The following is a 20544-nucleotide window of genomic DNA, read 5'->3' on the forward strand; positions in this document are numbered from 1 at the left end:
TCTCGAGCAAGAGAAGGGTGACCTCACTCGTCACTTTGAGGCCGAGAACGGTGTCCTTGAGGATCTGCGCAACGAGATTGCCGAGCTCCGCAGCGGCAGCGACAACTTCAACGACGAGAAGGCTGTCCTCGAGGCCAAGCTCTACGACCTTACTAACCGCATCGAGGCTGCTAGCAACGAGATTGCGGCCAAGGATGCCCAGATCGCTACCATGTTCGCCGACCACTACGAGCACCAGCAGACCATCACCGAGCTGTCGACCAGGGCCGACGAGGTCGAGCAGGCCCACGCGCGCGTTGCCGCTCTTGAGCTTGAGCTTAGCACTGCCCACGGCCAGACTTCCGATGTTGAGGTTGTCGAGAGCCTGCAGAACCGCATTGCCGAGCTCGAGCAGCAGCACGCCGATGCTGTCCGCTCCCACAAGGAAGCCCTGAACAGCAAGAGCCTCGAGGGCGCCGAGGAGGTGTCTGACGTCAAGACCAAGTTCCAAGAGGAGCTCGCCCGCTCCCTCGAGGACTTCAGCACCCGCATCAATGAGGCCAACGACATGCTCGAGGCTGAGAAGAAGAACTCGGCGTTCATCAAGTCGTCCATGGAGAAGTCCATGACTGAGACGGCCACGAAGCTCGAGGACCTGCAGGTCAAGTTCACCAACCAGTTCGCCCGCGGCTCTGAGCTTCAGAAGAGGGTCGACGAGCTGCTCTCTCGCGAGGCCGAGCTTGGCTCCGAGGTCCGCACTCTGACCGAGGCCAAGAGCGAGTTCGAGAACGAGCGCGCCAAGCACGTCGCCGAGCTCAAGGCTCTTGCCGAGGAGAGGGAGAACCTCGAGAAGCAGCTCACCGGCACCGACAAGAGCGCCGACATCGCCGCCCTCACCGAGGAGAAGGAGGCGTTGGCCAACCAGATTGCCGAGCTGCAGATTCAGCTCAAGGCCGAGCGCCGCAAGTCGCAGGAGGAGAGCGACGTCATTGCCGCCAGCCTCCAGGCGAACATTGAGAAGCTCAACACCGACATCCAGACGTTCGCCGCCGACAAGGACGCTCTTCAGCAGCAGCTTGCCGAGGCCGAGGATGCCCTCAAGGCCGAGCGTCGCAAGTCCCAGGCCGACAACGAGGCCGCTGTCGCCACGCTCCAGGAGAGCATCATCAGCCTCCAGCAGAGTTTGTCGGACGCCGACTCGAAGCTTTCTGACAGCGAGACCGAGTACAAGGCCACGATCGACGCCCTCCAGGGTGAGATTGAGAAGCTCAAGAGCTCCGAGTCAGACGCACGCAAGTCGTTCCACGAGGAGAACCAGGGCCTCGTCAGCGCCCTCCAGGAGAGCATCGCCAACCTGCAGGACAAGCTCGAGACTGCTGACAGGAAGTTGTCCGAGACCGAGGCGGACCACAAGGGCGTCATTGAGGCGCTGCAGGGCGAGATTGAGAAGCTGCGCCGCCGCGCTAGCGACACCGTCAAGGACAAGGATGCGGAGATTTCGCATCTCCAGCTCGAGTTTAACTCGATCCAGGCCAAGCTCGCTGACGCGCAGCCCAAGCTCGAGGACTACGAGGACAAGTGTCGCCAGGTTGATGGCCTGATGATGACGCTTGACACGCTGAACCAGACGCACGAGGAGAGGGACGGTCACTACGTGGCCAACTCTGCTCGTCTGAAGCAGGAGCACGAGTTCGAGGTTGCCCGCGTCAGGCACGAACTCGAATCTGAGATCGACAGGCTCAAGGCCCGGCACCAGGAGCTGTTGGAAGTTGCTGGAAAGGTAACAGTCACACCTCCGCGTCCGACATTCCAATTTAGACGCTGATGATCTGTGTCAGTCCGAGCGCGATATCAAGGAGATGAAGGAGGAATTCAGCACGGAGAAGGAGAAGCTCATGGAGCACTTTGCCACCGAGATGGAGTCGCTCCGCCAGGAGTACGACGATAAGTACGAAGCCTGCCCTCTGATCGCTGACAATGCTTGCGCGCCAGATTTTCAAATTCATCCGCTGACCCGCAACAGGTACGAGGAGGAGCGCGACGAGAACGTCAAGAAGGTCTCGGAGCTGAAGGAGGCCCACCTATCGGCCATGCAGGCGCTGCAGGGCGAGCTCGACCGTGTCAAGCTTGAGCACGACGACGCCGACCACATGTACGCCAAGGCCATGGAGCAGGCTCTCGAGGAGGAGAGGATGAAGCTCCGCGCCGAGGCCGCCTCCAAGGAGACGGAGATTACGGAGGAGTTTAAGAAGAACAAGGAGGCCGCGATTGCCAAGATGGTGGACCTGCTCAACGAGTCTCACGAGGAGCAGAACGGCTACCTGATTGAGCTGAAGAACCTCCGCAACCAGTACGCGCAGATGGAGGCGCAGCTGGCCAGCACCAAGGAGAGCCCGCGCATTGCCGACCTGATCAAGGAGTGCGAGCACTGGAAGGCGCGCGTGGCGCAGCTCGAGGCGGAGCTGTACTCGTTCCGGCACAGCGGGGGCAACGCGCCGCCGCCGTACGAGCGCGCCGACGGGCCCGAGGGCACGGAGCGCGGCGGCCAGGTGCGCAGCATTGACGAGAGAAGGCCGAGCGTTGCAGCCAGGGTAAGTGAAGCTAGAAACCCTCCTTGTTGAAACATAAGAAATATTGACACCGAGCTGACGATGGAACGACAGATGGCCGGCCTGAACGAGCAGATTCGCCAGCTCGAGGAGCTTAACGACGAGGTCATCAGCCAGAACTCGGGCGTCGCCGACTATATCCGCAACGGCAACATTACCAAGGGCCATGCTGTCACGGCGGTGCAGCCGGTTAACTCTGCGTAGATGCGCTGATGTTGCTACTACTGTTTTGAGTGACGTGTTGGTGGTGGTTTCTTGTGTTGTTGGTGACGGTGATGACTCTCTCGGTTCGGCTCTCTCTCGGATACTTCCTCCTTCTCTCCGTTTAGGATACCCCTCGGGCGGCGGGCGCCTTTGTCGTGCTTCCTTCACTGGCTTCTTCTTGCACGCATGGCTACTGGCTTTTGCGGCTTGTGCTAGGCTAGCTGTGGTTGTGGGCGGGTGCGCGGCGGTTGCTTCGTTTTTCGTTTCTTTCATCGTTTCGTTGTTGTGTGTGGATGGATGGGGTGCGTTTAGGATTGGGTTGGGTTGGGCCTTTTTTTCGTTTTCGTTTCGTTTCTCTTTGTTGTTGAGTGCTATGCGCATGGCTTGTGCATTGCATCGCATCGCATGGGCATGGTCTGGCATGGTTTGGTTGGTACGGTATGATTGATGATGGATTGATTGATTGATGGGGCTATGCATGCATGCATGTTTGCTGGGTGTGCATGGCTGGGTGGGTGGGTATGTATATATTTACAGACAGACAGACTTACGGACTTATACATACGGACTATGGACTATGCATATATGAGTATGGCTTGCCTATGGACTTGGACTTGGTCTTGGTCTTGGTCTCAGTGAAGAAATTGAGTGGAAAATATAGAGGAAGATCAAATCAATTCGGGTTTTCTGCCTGCCTGCCTGCCTGGCTAGGTTGGTTTGGTTTGTATGTACGAAACGAACGTGGTCGTCGGCCTGCTTGCCTGCTTGCCTGCTTGGCGGACTGATGAACTAATAAAAAACAGCAAAAAAGGCTCCCCTCACCCACCCCCTCACCACCCTACCGCCAAGTATCCGACACAGTCGCCTGCGCACTACACCCCCGCGGGACAGCATAACTGCGGTTCGGATCGCTCTCCCATGTCACCGCTCCGCCAGTCTTCTTGATATACTTGTACGCGACGCTGCTCCCTGCGCCCAGCTGCACAGAGCCCTCCCACACGGGGTTGGCGTCCGTGTACTTGGCTGCTGACAACTTGACGGCGTTGGCCGGCGCCCAGCTGCCGAGTGCTGCGTTGTCGCCGACGACGTAGACGTCGGTGCCGACGGTGGTTTTTACTTTGACGGAAAAGGTTACGGCCACGCTGGAAGCGGTCGCGCAGGCTGCTGTGCTGCTGGACGTCGTGCGCGACGTCGTGGTCGTGGGCCTGGCTGTTGTGGAAGTCGAGGGGATGGGCCCCCCGCCTCCGCCTGTCTGGCCCGGCGGGAAGACCGTGTTCGTCGCGGGGCTGTAGGTGCCGCTCGCGGCGCTGGCGGCGCACACGTCGGGGACCGTGTTAGCGGACTCTTCGCCCCAGGAAGCAGGGACGACGGCGTTGCGCCGCGATACCGCGGTCAGCACTGCCGCGTAGCTCCAGGTCAGCTTCGCGGCCGAGAGGGGCGTGCCGTCGCTGCGCGAGTATTGCTCGGCCAGTGCGCCATCGCTGGGCGTGTACTTTTGCACGATGGCGACGAAGCCGTCGGCGAATGTCTTTACGGCGTTGGTGAGGGAGGTGTATTCGGCGCTGCCCGAGGCGTAGGTCCCGACGGCGGCGCTGCTGCTGAGGGACGTGAAGAAGGGCAGCGACACGGCGTCGATGCTGAGGCTGCCCACCTGCTCCCACTGGTACAGCGCGTCGTACAGCTGCTCGGCGCACGCCAGCGTCGTCAGGTACCACGGGTTGCCGCCCATGTACGAGTCCTCGGCGTAGCGGCCGACGGCGGCGGCCTGGCCCTCGCCCAGCCCGCTGTTGATGCTGTAGATGGAGCGGAACGAGTCGACGACGGCTTTGAGGTTGGCTAGTGCCCGCGACGAGCACGGCTGGAACGTCGTGTCATCGCACGCGGCGGCTGGGTCGAACGTGTGGATCGATGCGAGGACGGAGTTGGTGTCTTTGCCCGAGCGCCCGCCGCCGAAGTTCGACACGACGTAGTTGCCTTGGCTGTTCCAGAACGACTGCAGGAAACACAGCGTCTGCGGCGCTTGCGAGTCGCAGTACGCACATGTCTCGCCGAGTTGGGCGGCGAGGGCGCTGCCTTCGACTAGGGCGCGGTGCTGGACGGCGATGGTGAAGAAGGACGAGCCTTGCACTTCTTCCCTGAGTGTGTGTTAGAAGAAGAAGAAGAAGATGATGATGATGATGAAGATGAAGAAGAAGCACACGAGGGCGTCCTACCAGAGATCAAAGCCCGTCTGGTTCCAGTACTGCGCGACGTACGACAAGTCATTGCGAATGACCGGCCACAGGACATCATGAGCCGTGTCCGTATAGCCATTAGCCACAAGCCAGCGAGCGTAGGCAATGACGGCCGTGGCGCGGAGGGCGGGCCCGTCGCGCTGGGGGCGGCCCCACGCGCCCGTGAACTGCGTCTTGTCGACGTTGAACTTGGGCTCGCCCAGCCCGAGCCCGTTGGACAGGTCGCCCGACGGGTTCGACACCTGCTGGAGCTGCGCCTGCGAGATGATGAAGTTCTGGATGTCGGCCTGCAGCGACGTGTCCCCCGCGATGAAGAGGTCCACTATCGCCTTGAACACGAGCGACGCGTCGCGCGTCCAGGTGTAGAAGTCTGCGGGGTGCGGGTTAGATTGGAGTGATTGGCTTGCGGGACCGCGTCGTGTGCTGTGTATGTATGTACTTACAGTCGGGGTCGCTCTTGGACGGGCTGGCCACGACGATGCCCTCGGCCGCGCCTTGGGCTCCGGACCCGTCCGCCCCAATGTTGTCTAGCAGGCTCTGGTACGCAATGGGGCTCTCCGAGGCAAGGTAGCCCTCGACGCCATCCTGTCTCTTGTGGGCGGCTGTGGGCACGCTCGCACCTCCCTGGAAGAGGAGACTGCCCACCAGTCCCGCAAGCGCGAGGACCTTGGACGCGATCATCTTGGGGGAGTGCTCACAGACGAGAGGGGAACGAAGGAAGCTCTCAATTGATCAGAGAACGAGAGCGTGGTGTTGTTTGACTGCGCAGGCTCCCGGGGTCAAGCTTGCTACCGAGCTCAAGACGCTGGCCATGGGCGTGCTTTTTATACCCTTTCTTTCCGTCTCTCCTAGACGCCAGTAGCTATAGCTTTTCTCTCAAGACCTGGCCGTGCATACATACAGACGGACGTCGGGCACAGAGGCGCATCGTGGGTGTCGTCGCGGAGGCAGAGCTGAAGGCGGAAGGTCGACACATGAGCAAGGTGGTGATTGGACGCGCGGGTGAACGACATTGCGCTTGTGACGATCAGGATTTTTCCCCTAGAAGCAGGCCATGGCGATGCGGGGAATGGGTACCTTGCAGGGGCTGTGGGGACGAGGCGTATATTCGGGCGACTCGAAACATAGCACCAGACGGCAGAGCTGCTCTGTCGGGACACGGCGTCACATGCCCACCAAAGCACCGAGGCTTGGAGCTTGCACTTTGCTTTTCGCCTAGCGCGAATTTGTTCTCTGTTCGATGTATTTCTCGTCCAATCACGCCTCGCCCCGCTGCACCTTTCCGTGGATTTTTGCCTCAATGGTGCCTGTTCCTCCGTCTACGCGTCTTCTAGAAGCCCGCACTAGCCATCGTCATGCGGCTGCCTTGGCTTCGCTATACACTTCTTCTTTTTCCCTCTCTGCCTGGCAAGCCGCGGCTCTCCCAACGGCCGCAAGCCTCTGCAGAATCCCCACAACGGATAGTCCTCCGTCGACTGACCCCACACTGCAACCTCATAGCGTGCCGATCACGCTTCCGTCCTGCCATTGTGGCATGAAGAGGCCTTGGCCAGGCGCGCCGTCCGAGGTCGAAATGTCCAGGCACACCACTGACCACTGCTGCCCGTGTGATGTGTATTCTCGACGCCGCCGCCAGACGCCACGCCTTCCAGAAGCATTCGACGGGGGCGCCATGCCGTGATGGAGCCTTTTTTTCCTGCATTCTACCCGCTGCACGCTGACATTGGCGGCAGCCTCCTGCTTCTTCCAGCTCCTTCCTCGCTCCTGTGCGGTATGTCCAGGTGACGGCGGCGGCGACGACATCAGCTTGCTGTCACCCTTGTCAGAACGTCCAGGACGAAGCGAGCAAAGAATTCATCAGCGGCCATCCCGGGTGCTATACAACCTGCGTCACCCGCGTCTGGCTGTCCAATCTATTATGCCCCTGCATCCTGCGGTGGATCCCCCGTAGCGGGCCAGTGTGCCACCACCCCTTCTTCGGCCGGGCTCCGTTTTGTGATTCGCCGTCTCCCTGCCCGCTGCTGCTCTCCTTCTCCATCTCGATGCCCGGCGTCGACACGTCCCCCAGCTCGTCAAAGTTGCTGAGCACCGTGTTGGTCCGCTCAAAGGGGAACTCCCGGTATGCTGTATCTTCCGGGTCCTCGGTCGTTTCCGTGTGCTTTTCGGCCGCTGCCGCTGCCGCTGCCTCTGCTTCCTTGGCCGCTTTTTTCCTGTCCTTTCGCCGCCCGAGAAAGCCAGACATGAACCGTATGAACCATCCAATCGTCTTGAAGAGCGCCTTGCACCTTGTTTTCCAAAACTCGTAGCCTTTCGTCGTGTTCAGCGAGCCGATCAGCAGGAGGAAGGGCACGCAGACGCAGACCATGGTAATGCCAAACGGCCAGAAATGCGGCTCCGTCGGCATGTTGGTCATGCCAAACACGGACGTGACAAACGTCAGTGGCAGGAAGAAGATGTTGACCAGCGTCAGCAGCTTGACGTTGTGCCCTTGCAGAATCGTGATTTCTGCAAGTTCAACCGACTTCCTGCTTTCCAGCACCGACGTGCCGCTGAAAAGCTGGTCACGCAGATCCCTAATCTCCCCGCGCCGCGCGTTGTTCTCCTCAATCTGCGTCCGGAGCTTCCGCATCTCGCGCTCCAGCTCCTTGCGTAGTAAGTACGCCTTTCGTCTAAAGTGGTCGTTGCGCGGCATTTCCTCATCCATTAGTGGCCAGAGGGTCTTGTGTTTTCCCTCCCAAACCTCTTCCGTAAACGTGTCTTCGTAAGCGTCAATCATTGCCTTGATGCTGTCGTTAATGGACCCCAGCGTCTGGTGGGCCCAGAAGTATCCTCGTGTGAAAGTGAAATTCGAATCTTCAAAAAGCCGCCTGTCCCTGAGCTCCTCGTCAAAAATAAAGTCCGGCGGCGGGGTTATCAGCTTGGTGATCCGCCTGTATATCTCTTCGTAGCGTCGCCGCGCGTCACGAAACTCCATCAACACCGTCTGAAGGAACGCCTCGGGTCCGTTGACGTAGTGTTTCGACGAGTCGTGCACGTCCGCACTGCTTTCCCAATCGGGACAGGCCTGAACGTTGAGAACAATCCATGGCGAAAAAGGATCGTATACTTGGCCATGTTTGGTTTTTGCGTTTGTTCTCCTCGACGTGTTGCGAACCTTCTTTATGGGGTCGCCGAGCAGAGCAAGAGCCACGACGGAGCTGCAGCGCGTAAGGGGAATGTGACTCTGAGACTCTCCGACCTGCTTGTCGGAACTCTGCCATGGCATCGGCTTGCGTTCGTCACCAATAATGGTAAAATACTCGAAACAGAATGTAAATGTACGTTGCCTCCGGGGGTCTTCGTCAAAAGCCCGGTGAGGGAAGGCCTGCAAGGTTAGTATGTTGGCTTGGATTTAGCTGGCATCGGCAACTTACCGAGGTGATCTCAGACTCAACGAGATGGCGATATATCTCGTCCATGTCAAAGTGCTCGTTCATGGCGAAGTGTAGGGCGCCGAATATGATCGGACTGGGCTCCTGAGCCACACTAAAGAGGTCAGTTTGATTCACATGACAGACATTGTAGACGTACATGATCCGACCTACGGTGGTACTTTTTTCCTCATCCTGGTTTACTTCCTGGGAACAGTTAGAGTGGTGTTAAGTGTTAAAGTAACAATGCAAACATACCCTAAACGCGTTCCAAAAGCCGGCTGATTTCGAGATGGATTCTTCATCATCACCGGTGATGCTCAGCGGACTGCCGTCCGTGCTCACATCAAAGACTTCATAATGTGCGTAGTGGGCTTTGTCGTTTGCCCGGCTCGGCTTGTGAAACAGCACAGGGTGTTTCAACCGGCCGTTGTGTATGATGTTTTCGAGTATCTTTTGACCTGCCGGAGACCAATCATAGGTTCTGAGGTACTCGCGTAGTTTATCTTCGGCAAGGGTCCTTTTCGGCAACGGCGTTTGGACCTTTATACAAATTCGTTAGCAAGTGGAGTCGTACAAGAGAAAGTGAGGGGACGGGAGCATCTACTGCCGCCAGACGGTGGCTGTGTAGACATCCCGACTGGCCCAAGCGCCTGTACAAAGGAACCTCTGTAAACGTACATAGTAAGATTCATCATCTTCATCATCGCTATCCACGGAGAGCGCCGAGCCCGTCTGCATCAACGAGGCGATGCCAGACGTAGCCTTGCGCAGTGGTTCGGCGATGGAGACGGTCGACTGCCTGCCAATGGCGGCCAAATTCGGTGTCCCTGGACAAGCGTCGTTGCCCTCGGCATCCTGCTTCTCTTGCTTGAGAGCATCGTGCACGCGCTGCTCCAGGGCCAGGAAGGCGGCACGCTGCTCTTCAAGCTGCTGCAAGAGTTCGTCGGCGCTCATCGTGACCGGCAACGCTGTCCCAGGTAGACCGGCTGTCAGAGCAGAGTCTTCAGGAACCCCAAGACCAAGTCCAAGATGCAGGGCCGTTGCTGGTCTATCCTCGGGCTCGGGAAGACCACCCCGAAGGATCGTGCCGCGCGTGGTGTGCACTGAGCCGCAATCGCCGCACTGGGGATACATGATTCAGGTGGGTTTGCGGTAGCCCCATCTGGGCCGTGGAGAAGCGGTGAGAATTTTCGGCCAAACAAAACGCGACATGTACCTCCAGCGGATACGGGCTGGACCGGTGAGGAGCGACTGGCTCGAGATAGCCAAACTTTTTGGAATGCCAAGCTGCTCACACAATACGAAGGGCGAATGGGAATAAGGCAAACGGCTCGGTTATAGGCGACCTGAAGCTGCCCGACGGTCATGATCGTCGCCATTGAGTTGGAAAAGCACCTGCACGTAACCGCCACTGCGACCCGACTGCTTGTCACGAAGTGGGTGGCGACGATAATGAGAGAGATGGTGGGACGTTGAGACGTGAAGTGCGGGCGTGCCTGGCCGTGACGTCAGCCTATAGGGCATGGATGTTGACATTTCCCAACTCCTCACCGTCTCCCATCGGGCTCTTGGAGGATGGGATTGCCTTGGAAGGCGGCGGCTTGGTCTTCGGGTGGCTTTCGGGGCCGCGTGAAGCGCAAGCACGCGTTCCGACCACGGAAGCAAAACCATCATCTTTGCGCCGCTCCCGGCCCTTTGATTGGTGGCCGCATCGCAGCTACGGTTACGGCTCGCAAGTCCTTCCCCGCCATGCATGCCGCGTTAGGACCAGCTTGTCTGATCACTACTTTTTGTTTGGTGACGGCCAGCCTTAACTTCAGGCACCGGACGTGTTTGTTTCTCCGTGGGGCTAGGATCCTCATCCATGGCGTCTCACGGATCTCACATCTCAACTTCACTCAACGGTTCAAGTGAAGCTGGTTCCTGCCAAGACGGGCCGCGTTTCATCAGCAGTGGATATCATCGCTGGCGTTGGTGTCGAACAGGGTCGAAACTTAGTCACTCCCGTCCCACGACAGATGTGTAGCCTGCCCCACATTCAAGTTACTTTCAAGGAAGTCCCGTTGGTCATTAGTGTCGTACATCCGGAGCTGACGCTTGGAACTCAATAAACGTGCAAAAAGCGAAGTTTGTCTTTGAAGTTCTCGCGTCGCTTATAGTAGACGCAGTCGTTTCCGAATATGGAAGGTGTGCGACATATAAGATTTGCGAAATGACCAATGGACTGAAGCTCAGCTCTTGCCGAGACCACTGTGGTCACACGCTGCAAGTCGATCAATTCGGATATACAGAAAAGCATAAGCAAGAATGGCTTGCGCGCCAAGCCAAAAACAATTGTCGATTCTGTTGGACACCGCGAAATAAATTTACAGGATTTACTACAAGTGTCAAACGGTTTATTTCTTCTGCTCCTCCTCTTTCTTGGGCTCAGGCTTGGGCGTGGGCAGCTTGAACTGTGCAAAGTCAGTATGCGCAAAAGTAGCATCGACAGGTCAACTTACGCTCTCCGGCGTCCTGTCCTCACCGGGGCCAACCTGCTCCCAGGCGCTAGTGCCACCCTGCGTCTTGTCAGTACCCTGCATCCAGGCTTGAGACTTGCGAACCATACCCTGAAGTTCCTGAAAGCCTGGGTCATTTCCAGAGGCTCGACAACAATGCGCTTCTTCTCCTCGTCGTAGCGGATCTCAGTGTAACCCGTCATGGGGAAATCCTTCCTCAATGGGTGTCCATCGAAACCGTAATCCGTCATGATTCTCCGCAGATCAGGGTGGCCCACGAAGAAAACGCCAAAAAGGTCGTAGACCTCGCGCTCGTACCAGTTAGCGCCATCATACAGGCTGGTGATTGAAGGGACGGGCGTGGCCTCGTCGGCGTAGGTCTTGACACGGATGCGCGAGTTGTGGCGGACGCTCAGCAGGTTGTAGACAACCTCGAAGCGCTGGTCCTTGGTGGGGTAGTCGACGGCAGTGATGTCGGAGACCTGGGTGTACTCGGCGGCCGTGTGCAGCTTGAGGAAAGTGAAGACGGGAATGACGCCAGAGGGAGGGATGTAGATGGTCAACTCATCCTTCCAGACGGAGAACCTGGGCGGGGTCAGCGGCGGCGCGCATTGACGGCCGGGAACGGGGCGCCTACTGTTGTATGTACTTGGGCAAGCACGAGAGCAGGTACTGGCCGTACTTGTGCAGGGCCTCGCCCTTCTCAGCGTACTTGTCGACGGGGTTGACGACAGGGCGATGCTCGATGGGCTGCGGGGCGCGCTGGGCATACTGGTGCAGGGTCAGCGGGGGCGCGCGATGCAGGACGGCAAGGCACGCGTACCCTCAAGTTTGGCAGCGACGAGACATCGGCCTCGGGCTGCTTGGCCCGCACGACGGTGGTGGTGAAGCTGCGGACGGCATTGGCACGCACGGAGGAGCGGCCGGCGGCGCGCACAGCGGCAGCGGCGGCGCCGTGGGAGAGACGCAGGCTGCTCATGACAATGGCAGGCCTGAGACAGAGGGAGAGTCGGGACGGAGGCAGACCAATTGCTGCGGTGACAGAGGGAATGGCGCAGCTTGTGGTCGTCGAGGTCATCATGTATTGATGCTTGTCGATTCGCTGGGCTGCACGCTCGCGGACTAGCGGCTTGGCACTTGGCACCGGCTGCAGCTTCTTTGCCGGCCGCGATGCCCTGGACTCTTTCCAGGACCGTCTCCTGCCACTTCACCCGCCCGTTCACGACTCTCCCCTTGTCTCCCCGCCGCCGGCGTTCGCGTGCTTTCGTTGCTGCTTCGTTGCCTCTCCTCACCTCCCTCGACTTGTTTCGCCTCCCGCTCTCGCCGTCCTCCTTGTGCGCCACATCGCACGCTGCACCCATAGCCACCATGTCCCGCACTCAGATAGACCAGTTCATCGACGATGAGGAGGAGGAGCTCTGCCCGCTGTGCGTCGAGGAGTTTGATCTGTCGGACAAGAACTTCAGGCCTTGCCCTTGCGGCTATCAGGTGCGCTGGCCTCTGCGTTTGGCTCTGCCTTGCAACTGACACCCCGCAGATATGCCAGTTCTGCTACAACAATATCAAGACGACTATGAACGGCCTTTGCCCTGCCTGCCGACGCCCTTACGATGAAAAGAGCATAGAATGGAAGGTCATCAGCCCGGAAGAGTGAGCCGCCCACCTCCCCTCACTTGCGCGCATAAGTTCTGACCTTTCTAGGATGGCCAACTACAAGGCAGATCTGGCTCAGCAGGCCAAGAAAAAGGCCGCTGCTCGACAAAAGGAGGCTCAGAAGCGCGAGGCCGATTCACTCAGCCGCAAGCACCTCGCCGGTCTCCGGGTCGTCCAGAAGAACCTTGTCTACGTTACCGGCCTCAACCCGACCACGCGCGAAGACAAGCTACTGGAAACTTTGCGCGGCGATCAATATTTTGGGCAATACGGCAAGATTGTCAAGATTGTTGTCAGCAAGGCCAAGGATACGTCACACCCGCAACAATCAGTTGGCGTTTATGTCACCTTCGCTAGGAAGGAAGATGCTGCTACTTGCATTGCGGCTGTGGACGGCTCGATCAACGGCGATCGTACACTGAGGTTGGTCGCGTGTTTGCATGCGCATGGGCGGAGCTGACAAAATCTAGGGCCCAGTACGGAACGACCAAGTACTGTTCCGCTTACCTTCGCAACGAGCAGTGCAATAACCGCAATTGCATGTTCCTCCACGAACCAGGGGAAGAAAACGATAGCTTCACTCGACAAGATTTGTCATCTATGAACGTCATTTCGACGCAAGCTCCTTCGCAATCGCACCACAGTTCCTCTACGTCTCGACACACTCCCCAACCGCAGCCTCCGCCACAACAAGCGCCCCAAGCGGTTGCCGCCGCCGCCCAACCAATGGGAAGGATGGATAGTCACGATGGAAACGCTAGTCCCACGCACGACGGCCCGGCCCTACCATCAACCGCAAGCTGGGCAAACAAACCGCCGCCGACACCACAAGCGCAGAAAGCGAGTCCGACGAACCTCACTGCTTCTCCAGCGCTGCAAGCACCAACTCCTGCCGAGGCCAGTCAGACCAAGCAAAGCGGGAAGAAGGCCAAAGCCAAGGAACAACCGCCGAAACCCGAGGAACCGAAGCCTGTCGAGAAGACGCCTACCCCGCCCCCGCAGCCTGCGCCTCAGCGGAAGCCTACTCACCCGTTGGATGAAGTTTTGAAGAATCTCTCGGGTGATGGCCTGAAGTTTGTATTTTCTTCCGCTACGTTAAGCCCGGAGGATCTTAAGGTTGTTATGAACTTTCCTCCTCTTTTTGATCTGAAAGGAGGTGAGAGAAGGAGATTGCTGCGGGAGAAGGAAGCGGAAGAACGGCAAAGGACGGAAGCTGAGAACCAGGCAATCCGAGAGGCAGCAGTAGCGCAAGAGCAGGAAGAGCAACCGGAGGGTGGCAGTGGTAGTCTGCAGCTCGGCGGTGAGCCGGAGGAGCGAACCGACATGGGCCAGAGACAGCAGCATGCCATTCAACCACCTTCTCAGCAGTCAATCGGTGGTGCCGTCGGCTTGGGACAAAACTTCCCGTTCTCAGAGGACATGGCAAACCTGGGTTTGAACAACCGCGGACTTACGACTCAACAGCAGCAGCAAATTCTGTTGCAGCAGTTCAAGTCGGCCAGCACCCAGAATAGCAGCCTGTTCCAGACCGCGCAGCCTCAGATGCAGAGTGGTATGCAGAACGCAGCCAACCATGCCAGACACACCTCTAGGTTTACTTTTGGCACCGATTCCAACACCGCCACCGCAAACGTCAAGCCCGTCGCCAACGCCAAGCTCATGAACCAACAGGCGTCGATGATGCCTCACAACAACCACTTTAGCCAGCTTTCTCAGCACCAACCGCTCGGCAACCAGTTTTACACGAGCAGCGTTCAGGGACCTCCTCCCGGTCTCAAGACGACTGGTACGCCGCCCATCAGCGGAGGTGGCATGTTCGGACAAGGCCACGGCTTCGCAACTGGTGGTTTGGGCTATGGTGCAAACGCGGTGGGCAGGACCGCCAATGATGACGTAATGAGGGATTTGCTTCGGGGCCGTGGTGGTAATGCTGGCGGCAGCCAGGTGCACGATTCTGGCAAGCGTGAGTTAATGTTCCCTTCTTTCTTGCACCAACATCCCACCGCGACCTCTACGCCCAGCCCAGCCCCTGGCCTTCTGAACTTCCCTTATGGACCTCAGCCTGGCGCATACCAGGATTCTGGCTCCCAGAAGCAGAAGAAGAAGGGTAAGAAGCACAGACATGCTAACACTTCCTCCTCTGGAGGTGGTGTAGTTGATGTTGCGGACCCGAGTATTCTCCAGGCGAGGTTGCACCAAGGCGGAGCCATGGTCGGCCAGGGTCTGTATGCTGGTCAGGGCCAAGGTGGGTTTTCATCCGTGTACAACAGCGGCTTTGGTAGATGGTAGCCGTAGGAGTCCCTTGGCATCAGCACGTTTTTTTTATCTCAGGCCATCCCCTTTTATTGCGTTATGTTGCTTTGGCGTTGCACCGGTGGACAGGCAAGCGATGCATTAGCCCGTACCGTGCCCACGTGGCAGCGGGATGGCTATGGAGTTTCAAGTGGATCTCGGGATTTTCATGTCAACACACGCTGGCAGTAGCGGTCGGCACGAGCATCATGGTTGGGCTTTTGGCATCCAATTCTCTTCTTGTTGAGCTTACGGGCGACGCGTCGCTGCCTTTCTTAGGTCCGACTGCAAGCCTTTCTCTTCGTCTTCGTCATGGCCATCCTTGTACGTAAACGACCCCTCCCGCCCGTTCGACAGGGCCAGTCACTCACAGGTTAATCAGACTTTTGATGGCTTTTATTCAATCCTTTTTTGGCCGTGACGAAGACGAAGTGATGTGTATCTTTTGTATTACATGTTTAGCGCCGGCCTCCATCTACCTTTCGTCTGCCTTTGTCGCCCAGTTTATGAAATAGACTACTGACAGCGACACAGTAGGGGACCAGGACCCACTTTCGCAAAGTGTCGATGCATTGGTCGGCGAAAACGACATGGCATCGATCCAGCCGGCAGAGCTAGCGTACATCCTTGGCCAACCGCGTCGGGCAACACCCACGATTCCTCCGGGATTTTCGGCTCCGTCCAGTAGGCTCGGGACGCCAGGTGGAAGTAGACTTGGAACGCCCGTGACTGGTTCCGTGCGCCCTGCGCTGCCCCCAGGCCTTCCGCCGCCGCAGCACACCATAACGCCCGCCGTTCCGGACATTCACCCAGCATCTCGCTCTTCCACTCCGAAGAAAACCAAAAAAGACTCAACAAGCAGTAAGGCCATTGAGACCCGCCCTGAAGCGGGCAAGACGCCAACAATCGCCAAGCCAGATCTAGATAAGCCAACCGCCGATTCGACTGAGTCTGTCGAAGTTACCGAGGATCGAGATTTTGAGTTGGAGGGGAGGATTGAAAGGAAGGAGGGGAAGGGGAAGACTGAGGGAAAGGCGGAGGGAAAGTCGAAGTCGGAAGGAAAGGGAAAGGCCGGAGAAGCTCTCTCTACAAAGGCCGAGAACCTACCTTCAAAGCCTTCAGCAAAGGCTGAAAAGTCTGCGTCCAAAGTTACTGCTGATACAAAGGTCACTCCGACTCCTTCAACCCCCTCCAGAGGACAAGAGTCTCCGGAAGAAAAGACCGAAGCCAAGTCTTCACTGTCTACTGCCAAGCGTCAACATCCTGGACCTCTACATATTCCGAAGAAGGAAGCTATCATTTCAGATGCTCCCATTACTGCGGATTCCGAACCAGCAAAGAATCCACGAGCAACATCGATATCAGCTTCGGCCTCGTCCCGACCTGTTACACCCACTGGAGTTACTGGGTCCCCGATGAAGCGCACGGCCCCTGGTATCATGCGCATCACCAACACTCCGAAGACAGAGACACCGCCTGTTCTGAGCGCTGCCGCAGCGCCGCCTACCATTCCTACCTTGGCTCAGATTCGTTCAAGACAACCGAGCGTGGCGTCCATCAATCAGCCCGGTACGCCTCTTAGTGAGTTTGTTTCCGATGCAGCTTCGATGACATCCGCATCCATGTCGAGGACCAATTCGCCTCCACCTAATAGCCGTGTTGGGTCTGCGCCTACGCGTTCGAAGACGAAGAGTCAAGCCAGGAAGGAAAGGCAAGAGCGTGCGCGCCAGATGACTGAAGAAGAGCTTGGAGATACCAACACCCCTACGGAGGAGCCTATTAAACAAGAGGCAATTCAAAGTCGTAAAAAGAAGGAAAAGAAGGCCAAGGCCCCCAAGCCTGGAAAGACGGTTGAATCTACGCCTGTTGATAGCAGTGAAGGCACGCCAGCGGTTGAAAAGAAGGTTGAATCGCCAGTTATCGAAGTGAAGGAGGAACCGGCACCGGAGGTTGCCCAGCCAGTGGAGACGCCAAAGCCAGCCCTCACCGCTGCCGGCATTATCGCGAAGCTTGAAGTTGCTGGCGAGATCAGTCATGATGCTGTTGAAAATATTTTTAAGAGCTACCCCTCGGGTCCCAACGATCGTCAGATTGCACTGGCTGACGTGCCGAACCGCGACCGAGAGTACCACATGGAAGACGATATGATCAAAGCTGTTGTGGAGTCTCACCAAGCACAGCGTCTCGGTGGCGAAGACGGCCGCATTTCATCACGGATTCTCGTCACGCCAACAGGCACCATCATGCGCGGCCTGTCCAAGGAAGAAGAAGACCGCTACCTCGAGCTAGAGGCGCGCCTGACAAGTTCGAGGCCGCCAGCCAAGTGGACCCAGACCAAAGACCCGCCGACGCTGGACCTCGACAAGATCATGCGCGGTCTGAACATCAAGACAGTGCTGGAGAGCGCAGAGAAGCTAGCACGCCAACAAGCGCAGCAAAAGGTGCAAGCAGCAGCCGGCACACCCGCCTCGGCCCACGCTGCGCGCGTCTACGACGAAGCCGCCAACTACAACGACGAGTTCATCATGCCAGCCAGCCCGACGACGCCATCGGCCCCCACCGCCGCAGCAGGAAGCACGCCGACAGCGACGTCACTCCCCTCGTCAGCGCAAGCAGCGGCCGTGGTAGCAGCGGCCGCGGCGACGGCTGCTGCGGGCCCAGCTCCGTTTGGCAGCCGCTACGTGCATCTGAACGGGGTGGAGCTTTCGGACGACACGGGCGCAGCGCTGGGCGTTGAGGTTGCGGGCAAGATTGCTGGTGCCGGTGGGTTTGGGCTCGGTGGTCGTGCGGGCGTCTCCGGCCTCGTCGATGTCGAGCGCGAGCTTAATTTTGAAAAGCAGCGCGCGAATGATCTTACGAAGAAGTTGAATGCTGCTGTTAAGCGGAATAGACGCATGGTTGCGAGTGCGGGGCATTGACTCGTGTTTTTGAGGACGGAGGGGCTGGTGTGAGTGTGTGAGGGGGTGTATGGGTATGTGCAGTACAGTTGCTATACATAGAGGAGCTGTGCGATGGCGGTGGTTTTGCTAGATGAGCGAAAGAGAAGGAAAAGTTTTTAGGGATGGATGGGGAGAGTCTCACGCGTTTTGCTGTTGCTGAAAAAAAGGTATTATATATTTGTACAGTATATAGGTGTATGAGTAAATGGGTAAGAAGTGTTGTTGTCTGCTCGAGTGGATTTATCTTGCATTTAATTCTTCCAATAATATTGTATTTCTTCATATCGCCGTTTCGTCAAGATAGTCGATCTATTGTCTTTCTATCAAATAAAATCAAAAAAATAGAATAGACAACTCTCCTTGCGGAGTCCATAAAAAAAATGCCATACTCCTAACCTCCCCTCGTATTCGAAGCGAGAACGCGCGTCCAAAAAGACCATCCCAACTCCCAAGGGAAGTCTAGAAGAAAAGAGCTCTGATTAAAGTTGCAGCCGAGTCGGCCATGACTCTAGGGCTCTAGCCTTTTCGCAGCAGTGATTTTCCCTGCCGGCCTAAGTATGTAGGGTGCTTAAGGATATTCCGATCGACACGAGCTCCATACTTGGCTGCTTCTAAGTATAGCACAATAGCAGCAAAGCCGTTTCCCTCCTGGGTACGCGACGTGGGTTTTGGTTTTGGTTTTTCTCCGATCGCTTGCTTCTAGAACGCCGCCGCGTCCTTGTAGATGCTGCCGATGGCCTTCTTCACGCATTGAAAATTTTCTTCTCGCAAGACCGTACGAACTCGGCCAGCAGCGAGCTGGGGTGGCTGCGTCTCGACTCCCCTCTCCTTCCCCCGCCCTTTTGTGACTAATATCGTGTCTGCTCTGCCTGTGAGCATTGTGTATGCATGCATGCGGGCGTGGGCCGTGCTTTGTGAGCACCACAGGAACGGCACGAAGCGGTCGAGTGGGGTTCGTCTGACGGCTAATTCAATCCAATCCGTACATACATACGTGCCTTGCCCACTTCGTCTCATCTCACGTCGCTGAACTCGCCTCCCCTGCTGGGCTGTAAGCGCACTGCCTGCTCACATCTCTTACCTCGTGCCTAAACGCACACATACTCGCGGCTTGCAGTCTTACCGTGCTGTTTATTCGCCCATTCATCCAGCCAGCCAGCCAGCCAGCCACATGGCCTTGTAGTGAAATCGCGAAACGGCATCACACCCTCGCTGCGCCACCCTTCCGACCGCAGCAGCACGCACAGGCGCCACACCGTCACGCCGTTGGCTATAGGAAGGCACGCACCACCACACCACCACCACCACCAGCGGCAAAATGTGGCAGTGGCAGTGAGTCCAGCGAGCGAGCGACCAAGTGAGCGAGTGAGCAATTGAGTAAGACTAACAATAACTAGTGAGCGCCAGACGCAGCACCCATCCACCCATCCACTCACACCGCACACACGCCCGCAGACATTTTGCATGCACGCCTACCCGCCTGCATCCATCACACGCTCCGGCTCCGGGCTCCCGTCCGCGCACATCGAGCTGCCCGAAGCGGCGTCGTGTCCGCGCTTCGGCCCTCTATTGGCCCACTTGTTCTTTCTGCGACCACGGCCGGTCAACCAATCAACTAACTGGCCATCACCATCACCATCACTATTCCCGTAGCAGACAGCAGACAGCACCATTAACTACCATCACCATCAGCAACAGCACAACAGTACACGTGAGCCATAACCACCATCCCCAACTCATCCCAGCCGCCCATCCCAGCCGCCCATCACCCCAGCCGTCCACGCAGCAGCAGCCCTCCGCGCCAAAAGCGGCACCTCTCCCGCCGCGGCGCAGCAGCAGCAGCAGCACCAGCCAGGGGGGTCCGCCAGGCCGCCGCGTGGTGGTGGTGTGGCTGAACGGACACAGCGGGTCGATTCGATCGCCTCCCGCGGGCCCCGCCGCGACAAGCTGCCGCTTTGGGCATGTCGCTGCTCGCTCGCGTGGTGGTGTGTGTATGACCTCATCGGTGCAAGGGTGAGTTTTTCTCGTCAGGTACGGGACTGGGTCTTGGTCTTGGTCTGGGCTGGGCAGGACAGAGGGTTGCATCGTGGCGGGCCGCCGCCTACCCTATCGAAAGACTGTCGTGACTGCATTGCTCTGCTCTGCTTACTGCTTGCTGCTCATCCTCGTAGTTGCGCTTCGCATTCCTTGTTCGATCTAGCTACCTCCTACCTACTTGTACACGCACGCGCTCCCAGAATTGACACACACACACAAAAAAAAAGAAAAAAACACGACGACGGGGCAGAAAACGAGAAGAGAAGAGCAGAGCCGGGCAGAGTAGGCCTAAAAGGGAGGGAATAGACCAAATTTGGCGTCGAAAGGTTTAAAGACGGGAGGAAAGAAAAGAAAAGAAAGAAAGAAAGAGAGGAAGAAAGGAAGAAAGAAGACAAACCACACACTCCCCAGTTTTTAGTGTTTTTGCTTTCTTCCAAATATGTAAAAGACAAACAACAAAACGGGCCTTTGAAGTCATCATTTTGTCGGGCTGGCGCAAAAACCCGTGACGCCAGGATATTATTTCCGTCCTCCGCCGTAAAACACCGTCTCGAGCCCCCGTATAGCCACGAGTCTGAACGCAACAAAGATAAAAAAAAAAAAAAAAAAAGTTCGTGAAGCCGGTTTTCTCGTTGATAGAGGGGATCAATGCTAAAGCGAGTTGAGACTGAGAAGAGAGAGTGAGA

The 20544-nt window shown here is 57.5% G+C and overlaps 10 protein-coding genes across 10 annotated transcripts; 4 read left to right on the forward strand and 6 right to left on the reverse strand.

Annotated features, from left to right (window-relative positions):
* Positions 1 to 1991: 1991 nt before the first annotated feature.
* K452DRAFT_138253 (uncharacterized protein) lies at positions 1992 to 3451 on the reverse strand. Its single transcript, XM_033535363.1, has 2 exons — positions 2638 to 3451; positions 1992 to 2570 (listed from the first exon to the last, which is right to left on the reverse strand). Exons 1-2 carry the CDS (start codon positions 3270 to 3272, stop codon positions 2297 to 2299), a joined length of 909 nt encoding a protein of 302 aa, XP_033392068.1. The 5' UTR covers positions 3273 to 3451; the 3' UTR covers positions 1992 to 2296.
* A 3-nt stretch (positions 3452 to 3454) lies between these two features.
* On the reverse strand, positions 3455 to 5968 carry K452DRAFT_259247 (carbohydrate-binding module family 20 protein). Its single transcript, XM_033538488.1, has 3 exons — positions 5470 to 5968; positions 5006 to 5396; positions 3455 to 4927 (listed from the first exon to the last, which is right to left on the reverse strand). The coding sequence occupies exons 1-3, from the start codon at positions 5705 to 5707 to the stop codon at positions 3631 to 3633; spliced, it is 1926 nt and encodes a 641-aa protein (XP_033392069.1). The 5' UTR covers positions 5708 to 5968; the 3' UTR covers positions 3455 to 3630.
* Positions 5969 to 6218: 250 nt separating this feature from the next.
* K452DRAFT_138299 (uncharacterized protein) lies at positions 6219 to 6804 on the forward strand. Its single transcript, XM_033535366.1, has one exon. The coding sequence runs from the start codon at positions 6267 to 6269 to the stop codon at positions 6705 to 6707; it is 441 nt and encodes a 146-aa protein (XP_033392070.1). The 5' UTR covers positions 6219 to 6266; the 3' UTR covers positions 6708 to 6804.
* A 98-nt stretch (positions 6805 to 6902) lies between these two features.
* K452DRAFT_237687 (uncharacterized protein) lies at positions 6903 to 9393 on the reverse strand (the record flags this gene model as incomplete). Its single annotated transcript, XM_033537608.1, has 5 exons — positions 6903 to 8390; positions 8440 to 8551; positions 8597 to 8643; positions 8695 to 8979; positions 9118 to 9393. 5 exons carry the CDS (start codon positions 9391 to 9393, stop codon positions 6903 to 6905), a joined length of 2208 nt encoding a protein of 735 aa, XP_033392071.1.
* Positions 9394 to 9960: 567 nt separating this feature from the next.
* On the forward strand, positions 9961 to 10529 carry K452DRAFT_138304 (uncharacterized protein). The gene has a single exon (XM_033535367.1). It carries the CDS (start codon positions 10015 to 10017, stop codon positions 10351 to 10353), a length of 339 nt encoding a protein of 112 aa, XP_033392072.1. The 5' UTR covers positions 9961 to 10014; the 3' UTR covers positions 10354 to 10529.
* Positions 10530 to 10628: 99 nt separating this feature from the next.
* K452DRAFT_259255 (uncharacterized protein) lies at positions 10629 to 12008 on the reverse strand. The gene is made up of 5 exons (XM_033538489.1): positions 11761 to 12008; positions 11575 to 11708; positions 11048 to 11522; positions 10941 to 10997; positions 10629 to 10892 (listed from the first exon to the last, which is right to left on the reverse strand). Exons 1-5 carry the CDS (start codon positions 11914 to 11916, stop codon positions 10836 to 10838), a joined length of 879 nt encoding a protein of 292 aa, XP_033392073.1. The 5' UTR covers positions 11917 to 12008; the 3' UTR covers positions 10629 to 10835.
* A 297-nt stretch (positions 12009 to 12305) lies between these two features.
* On the forward strand, positions 12306 to 14879 carry K452DRAFT_237655 (uncharacterized protein; the record flags this gene model as incomplete). The annotated part of the gene is made up of 4 exons (XM_033537604.1): positions 12306 to 12425; positions 12475 to 12587; positions 12639 to 13013; positions 13061 to 14879. The coding sequence occupies 4 exons, from the start codon at positions 12306 to 12308 to the stop codon at positions 14877 to 14879; spliced, it is 2427 nt and encodes an 808-aa protein (XP_033392074.1).
* A 297-nt stretch (positions 14880 to 15176) lies between these two features.
* K452DRAFT_138362 (uncharacterized protein) lies at positions 15177 to 18069 on the forward strand. Its single transcript, XM_033535368.1, has 3 exons — positions 15177 to 15206; positions 15265 to 15366; positions 15417 to 18069. Exon 3 carries the CDS (start codon positions 15473 to 15475, stop codon positions 17798 to 17800), a length of 2328 nt encoding a protein of 775 aa, XP_033392075.1. The 5' UTR covers positions 15177 to 15206; positions 15265 to 15366; positions 15417 to 15472; the 3' UTR covers positions 17801 to 18069.
* Positions 18070 to 18791: 722 nt separating this feature from the next.
* K452DRAFT_138378 (uncharacterized protein) lies at positions 18792 to 19374 on the reverse strand. Its single transcript, XM_033535370.1, has one exon. It carries the CDS (start codon positions 19285 to 19287, stop codon positions 18910 to 18912), a length of 378 nt encoding a protein of 125 aa, XP_033392076.1. The 5' UTR covers positions 19288 to 19374; the 3' UTR covers positions 18792 to 18909.
* Positions 19375 to 20046, reverse strand: K452DRAFT_138377 (uncharacterized protein). Its single transcript, XM_033535369.1, has one exon. The coding sequence runs from the start codon at positions 19904 to 19906 to the stop codon at positions 19463 to 19465; it is 444 nt and encodes a 147-aa protein (XP_033392077.1). The 5' UTR covers positions 19907 to 20046; the 3' UTR covers positions 19375 to 19462.
* Between the last annotated feature and the right edge of the window lie 498 nt (positions 20047 to 20544).

This window comes from Aplosporella prunicola, assembly GCF_010093885.1.
Source record: "Aplosporella prunicola CBS 121167 unplaced genomic scaffold K452scaffold_51, whole genome shotgun sequence".
In the NCBI taxonomy this organism is placed as follows: domain Eukaryota; kingdom Fungi; phylum Ascomycota; class Dothideomycetes; order Botryosphaeriales; family Aplosporellaceae; genus Aplosporella; species Aplosporella prunicola.

Bases quoted from the DNA above. Each gene is read 5' to 3' on its own strand.
- K452DRAFT_259247 (XM_033538488.1), bottom strand. From the start codon at position 5,707: ATGATCGCGTCCAAGGTCCTCGCGCTTGCGGGACTGGTGGGCAGTCTC. The intron at 5,397-5,469 runs GTAAGTACATAC...CGCACCCCGCAG, and splicing joins GTCCAAGAGCGACCCCGACT to ACTTCTACACCTGGACGCGC. The intron at 4,928-5,005 runs GTAGGACGCCCT...ACACACACTCAG, and splicing joins CAGACGGGCTTTGATCTCTG to GGAAGAAGTGCAAGGCTCGT.
- K452DRAFT_138362 (XM_033535368.1), top strand. From the start codon at position 15,473: ATGGCATCGATCCAGCCGGCAGAGCTAGCGTACATCCTTGGCCAACCG.
- K452DRAFT_259255 (XM_033538489.1), bottom strand. From the start codon at position 11,916: ATGAGCAGCCTGCGTCTCTCCCACGGCGCCGCCGCTGCCGCTGTGCGC. The intron at 10,998-11,047 runs GTATGGTTCGCA...GACAAGACGCAG, and splicing joins AGGCTTTCAGGAACTTCAGG to GGTGGCACTAGCGCCTGGGA. The intron at 10,893-10,940 runs GTAAGTTGACCT...GACTTTGCACAG, and splicing joins AGGACAGGACGCCGGAGAGC to TTCAAGCTGCCCACGCCCAA.
- K452DRAFT_138304 (XM_033535367.1), top strand. From the start codon at position 10,015: ATGGGATTGCCTTGGAAGGCGGCGGCTTGGTCTTCGGGTGGCTTTCGG.
- K452DRAFT_138299 (XM_033535366.1), top strand. From the start codon at position 6,267: ATGTATTTCTCGTCCAATCACGCCTCGCCCCGCTGCACCTTTCCGTGG.
- K452DRAFT_138377 (XM_033535369.1), bottom strand. From the start codon at position 19,906: ATGCAACCCTCTGTCCTGCCCAGCCCAGACCAAGACCAAGACCCAGTC.
- K452DRAFT_138253 (XM_033535363.1), bottom strand. From the start codon at position 3,272: ATGCATAGCCCCATCAATCAATCAATCCATCATCAATCATACCGTACC. The intron at 2,571-2,637 runs GTTCCATCGTCA...AGCTTCACTTAC, and splicing joins GTTCAGGCCGGCCATCTGTC to CCTGGCTGCAACGCTCGGCC.
- K452DRAFT_138378 (XM_033535370.1), bottom strand. From the start codon at position 19,287: ATGCAAAATGTCTGCGGGCGTGTGTGCGGTGTGAGTGGATGGGTGGAT.